The sequence below is a fragment of the Manis javanica genome, chromosome X (assembly GCF_040802235.1).
Source record: "Manis javanica isolate MJ-LG chromosome X, MJ_LKY, whole genome shotgun sequence".
NCBI classification, from domain to species: domain Eukaryota; kingdom Metazoa; phylum Chordata; class Mammalia; order Pholidota; family Manidae; genus Manis; species Manis javanica.
In genome coordinates, this window is record NC_133174.1 from 112,525,688 (window position 1) to 112,528,675 (window position 2,988).

At 38.2% G+C, this 2,988-nt stretch overlaps 1 protein-coding gene across 1 annotated transcript; it reads left to right on the forward strand.

Moving 5' to 3' along the window:
- Positions 1–433: 433 nt before the first annotated feature.
- Positions 434–844, forward strand: LOC108399222 (coiled-coil domain-containing protein 169). Its single transcript, XM_017663849.2, is given in 3 exon segments — positions 434–511; positions 513–689; positions 692–844. Coding segments are annotated over 3 exon segments (408 nt in total).
- The last annotated feature ends 2,144 nt before the right edge of the window (positions 845–2,988 follow it).

A 2,988-nucleotide genomic window follows, 5' to 3' on the forward strand; every position in this document is an offset into this window, starting at 1 on the left:
AAGGCAGTATTATCACATATTCAAAGTGCTGGGGGAAGAAAACTGTCAACCAAGAATTCTATGAATCAGTTCACTGTAGCAACAGCTGATAACAACTTCTCTCCTCCCCAGCTTCCCGGTGTCCCTTCAGGTTTCTGGTCTAAGCTGTGCTAAGGGGAAGGGCATGGGAGGTATCTGACCTGACACTACGGGGCAAGGAAGAAATGACAACTTCGAAGGTATGAGTACCAACAGCCCTAGACTGGAGTTATTGAAAGAACCTTACAGGAAAGACTTAGTACAACTCTCAATACTTGAAATAAGACACAAGATAGTGAAACTGGAAGCCACACTCAATACTGACAATGAAGGTGGTGAATGGAAAACTTGTTACGGGGCACAACTTCAACTGAATGATCAACTAGAAAACCAAATTTTTTCTCTTAAAGTGAAAATGGAAACAATCTGTGGAAATCCTTCAGATATATTATCTTCTATTCATGTCTATGAGCAAATGCCAGTGGAATCCTTAAAATACATTACTTAGATGGCTAGAAAAAGAAAAAAAGAGTCCTGAAAGTGAAGTGAAAATCTATGCACTTCAACTGGAGCATGAATCAAGGGCTTACCACAAGACCATTGAACTTCAAACATACCTAGCTGAAATGTCTCAGGTCTCTGGCTCACACCAAGTTTCTAAGAGGCAGCAGAAGATCTAAGTTTCTAAGAAGATCAGCTCCATATAATGAAAGGGAATCTAGTGAAAACAGTAAGACTTAATCCAGCTAATCAGAAGATAGTGACTGCCAAGACAGGACCAGAATAAAAGATAAAATCAAACCATCTTTCAAAACTCAATGCATGATTCCAGAAATGAGTGGATTTCTATTTATTCCCCTTTACTCATCTGTAACATTCAATTTGTGAAATTAATGTTCAACATATTTTTGAAGGGATGAAATAGATAAGAAAGAGCTATTAAACTTTAGCTCCCCTTTCAAAAGTTTGTCGTTTTGTTTGCATGAAAGTAATTTCCTTAGTAATTTAGTTTATTTTCAAAAATTACTTTAGAAAGTAATTTTAGTGATCCTAAAATATCTAATAGCAGTGGTTGCTTTTTTATTTTGGTATCATTAATGCACAAATACATGAGCAACATTATGGTTACTAGACTCCCCCCTTTATCAAGTCCCCACCACACACCCCATTACAGTCACTGACCATCAGCATAGTAAGATGCTATAGAATCACTACTTGTCTTCTCTGTGTTGTACTACCCTCCCCATGCACCTCCACCAACATGTGTGCTAATTGTAATAACCCATTTCCCCCCTTATCCCTCCCTTCCCAGCCATCCTCTGCAGTCCCTCTCCCTTTGGTAATTGTTAGTCCATTCTTGGGTTCTGTGAGTCTGCTGTTTTGTTCCTTCAGTTTTTTTCTTTGTTCTTATACTCCACAGATGAGTGAAATCATTTGATACCTGTCTTTTTCCGCCTGGCTTATTTCACTGAGCATAATACCCTCTAGCTCGATCATGTTGTTGCAAATGGTAGGATTTGTTTTCTTCTTATGGCTGAATAATATTCCATTGTGTATATGTACCACTTCTTTATCCATTAATCTACTGATGGACACTTAGGTTGCTTCCATATGTTGGCTATTCTAAATAGTGCTGCAATAAACATGGGGTGCATATGTCTTTTTGAAACTGGGCTCCTGCCTTCTTAGGGTAAATTCCTAGGAGTGGAATTCTTGGGTCAAATGGTATTCTATTTTGAGTTTTTGGAGGAACTTCCATACTGCTTTCCACAATGGTTGAAGTAATTTACATTCCCACCAGCAGTGTAGGAGGGTTCCCCTTTCTCCACAACCTTGTCAACATTTGTTGTTTGTCTTTTGGATGGTGGCGATCCTTACTGGTGCGGGGTGATATCTCATTGTGGTTTTAATTTGCATTTCTCTGATGACTAGCAATGTGGAGCATCTTCTCATGTGTCTGTTGGCCATCTGAATTTCTTCTTTGGAGAACTGTCTTTTCAGATTCTCTGCCCATTTTTTAATTGGATTATTTGCTTTTTGTTTGTTGAGGTGTGTGAGCTCTTTATATATTTTGGATATCACCTCTCTATCGAATATGTCATTTATGAATATATTCTCCCATACTGTAGGATGCCTTTTTGTTCTATTGATGGTGTCTTTTGCTGTACAGAAGCTTTTCAGCTTGATATAGTCCCACCTGTTCATTTTTATTTTTGTTTTCCTTGCCCGGGGAGATATGTTCATGAAAAAGTTGCTCATGTTTATGTCCAAGAGATTTTTACCTATGTTTTTTTCTAAGAGTTTTATGGTTTCATAACTTACATTCAGGTCTTTAATCCATTTTAAGTTTACTTTTGTGTATGGGGTTAGACAATGATCCAGTTTCATTCTCTTACGTGTAGCTGTCCAGATTTGCCAACACCAGCTGTTGAAGAGGCTGTCATTTCCCCATTGTATATCCGTGGATCATTTGTTGTCTATTAATTGACCAGATATGTTTGGGTTAATGTCTGGAGACTCTATTCTGTTCCACTGGTCTGTGGGTCTGTTCTTGTGCCAGTACCAAATTGTCTTGATTACTGTGGCTTTGTAGTAGAGCTGGAAGTTGGGAAGTGAGATCACCCCTGCTTTATTCTTCCTTCTCAGGATTGCTTTGGGCTATTCAGGGTCTTTGGTGGTTCCATCTGAATTTTAGAACTATTTGTTCCAGTTCATTGTAGAATGCTGTTGATAGTTTGATAGGCATTGCATTGAATCTGTAGATTGCTTTGGGCAGGATGGCCATTTTGACAATATTAATTCTTCCTTGCCAAGAGCATGGGATGAGTTTCCATTTGTTAGTGTCCTCTTTAATTTCTCTTAAGAGTATCTAGTAGTTTTCAGGGTATAGTTCTTTCACTTTCTTGGTTAGGTTTATTCCTAGGTATTTTATTCTTTTTGATGCAACTGTGAATGGAATTGTTTTCCTGA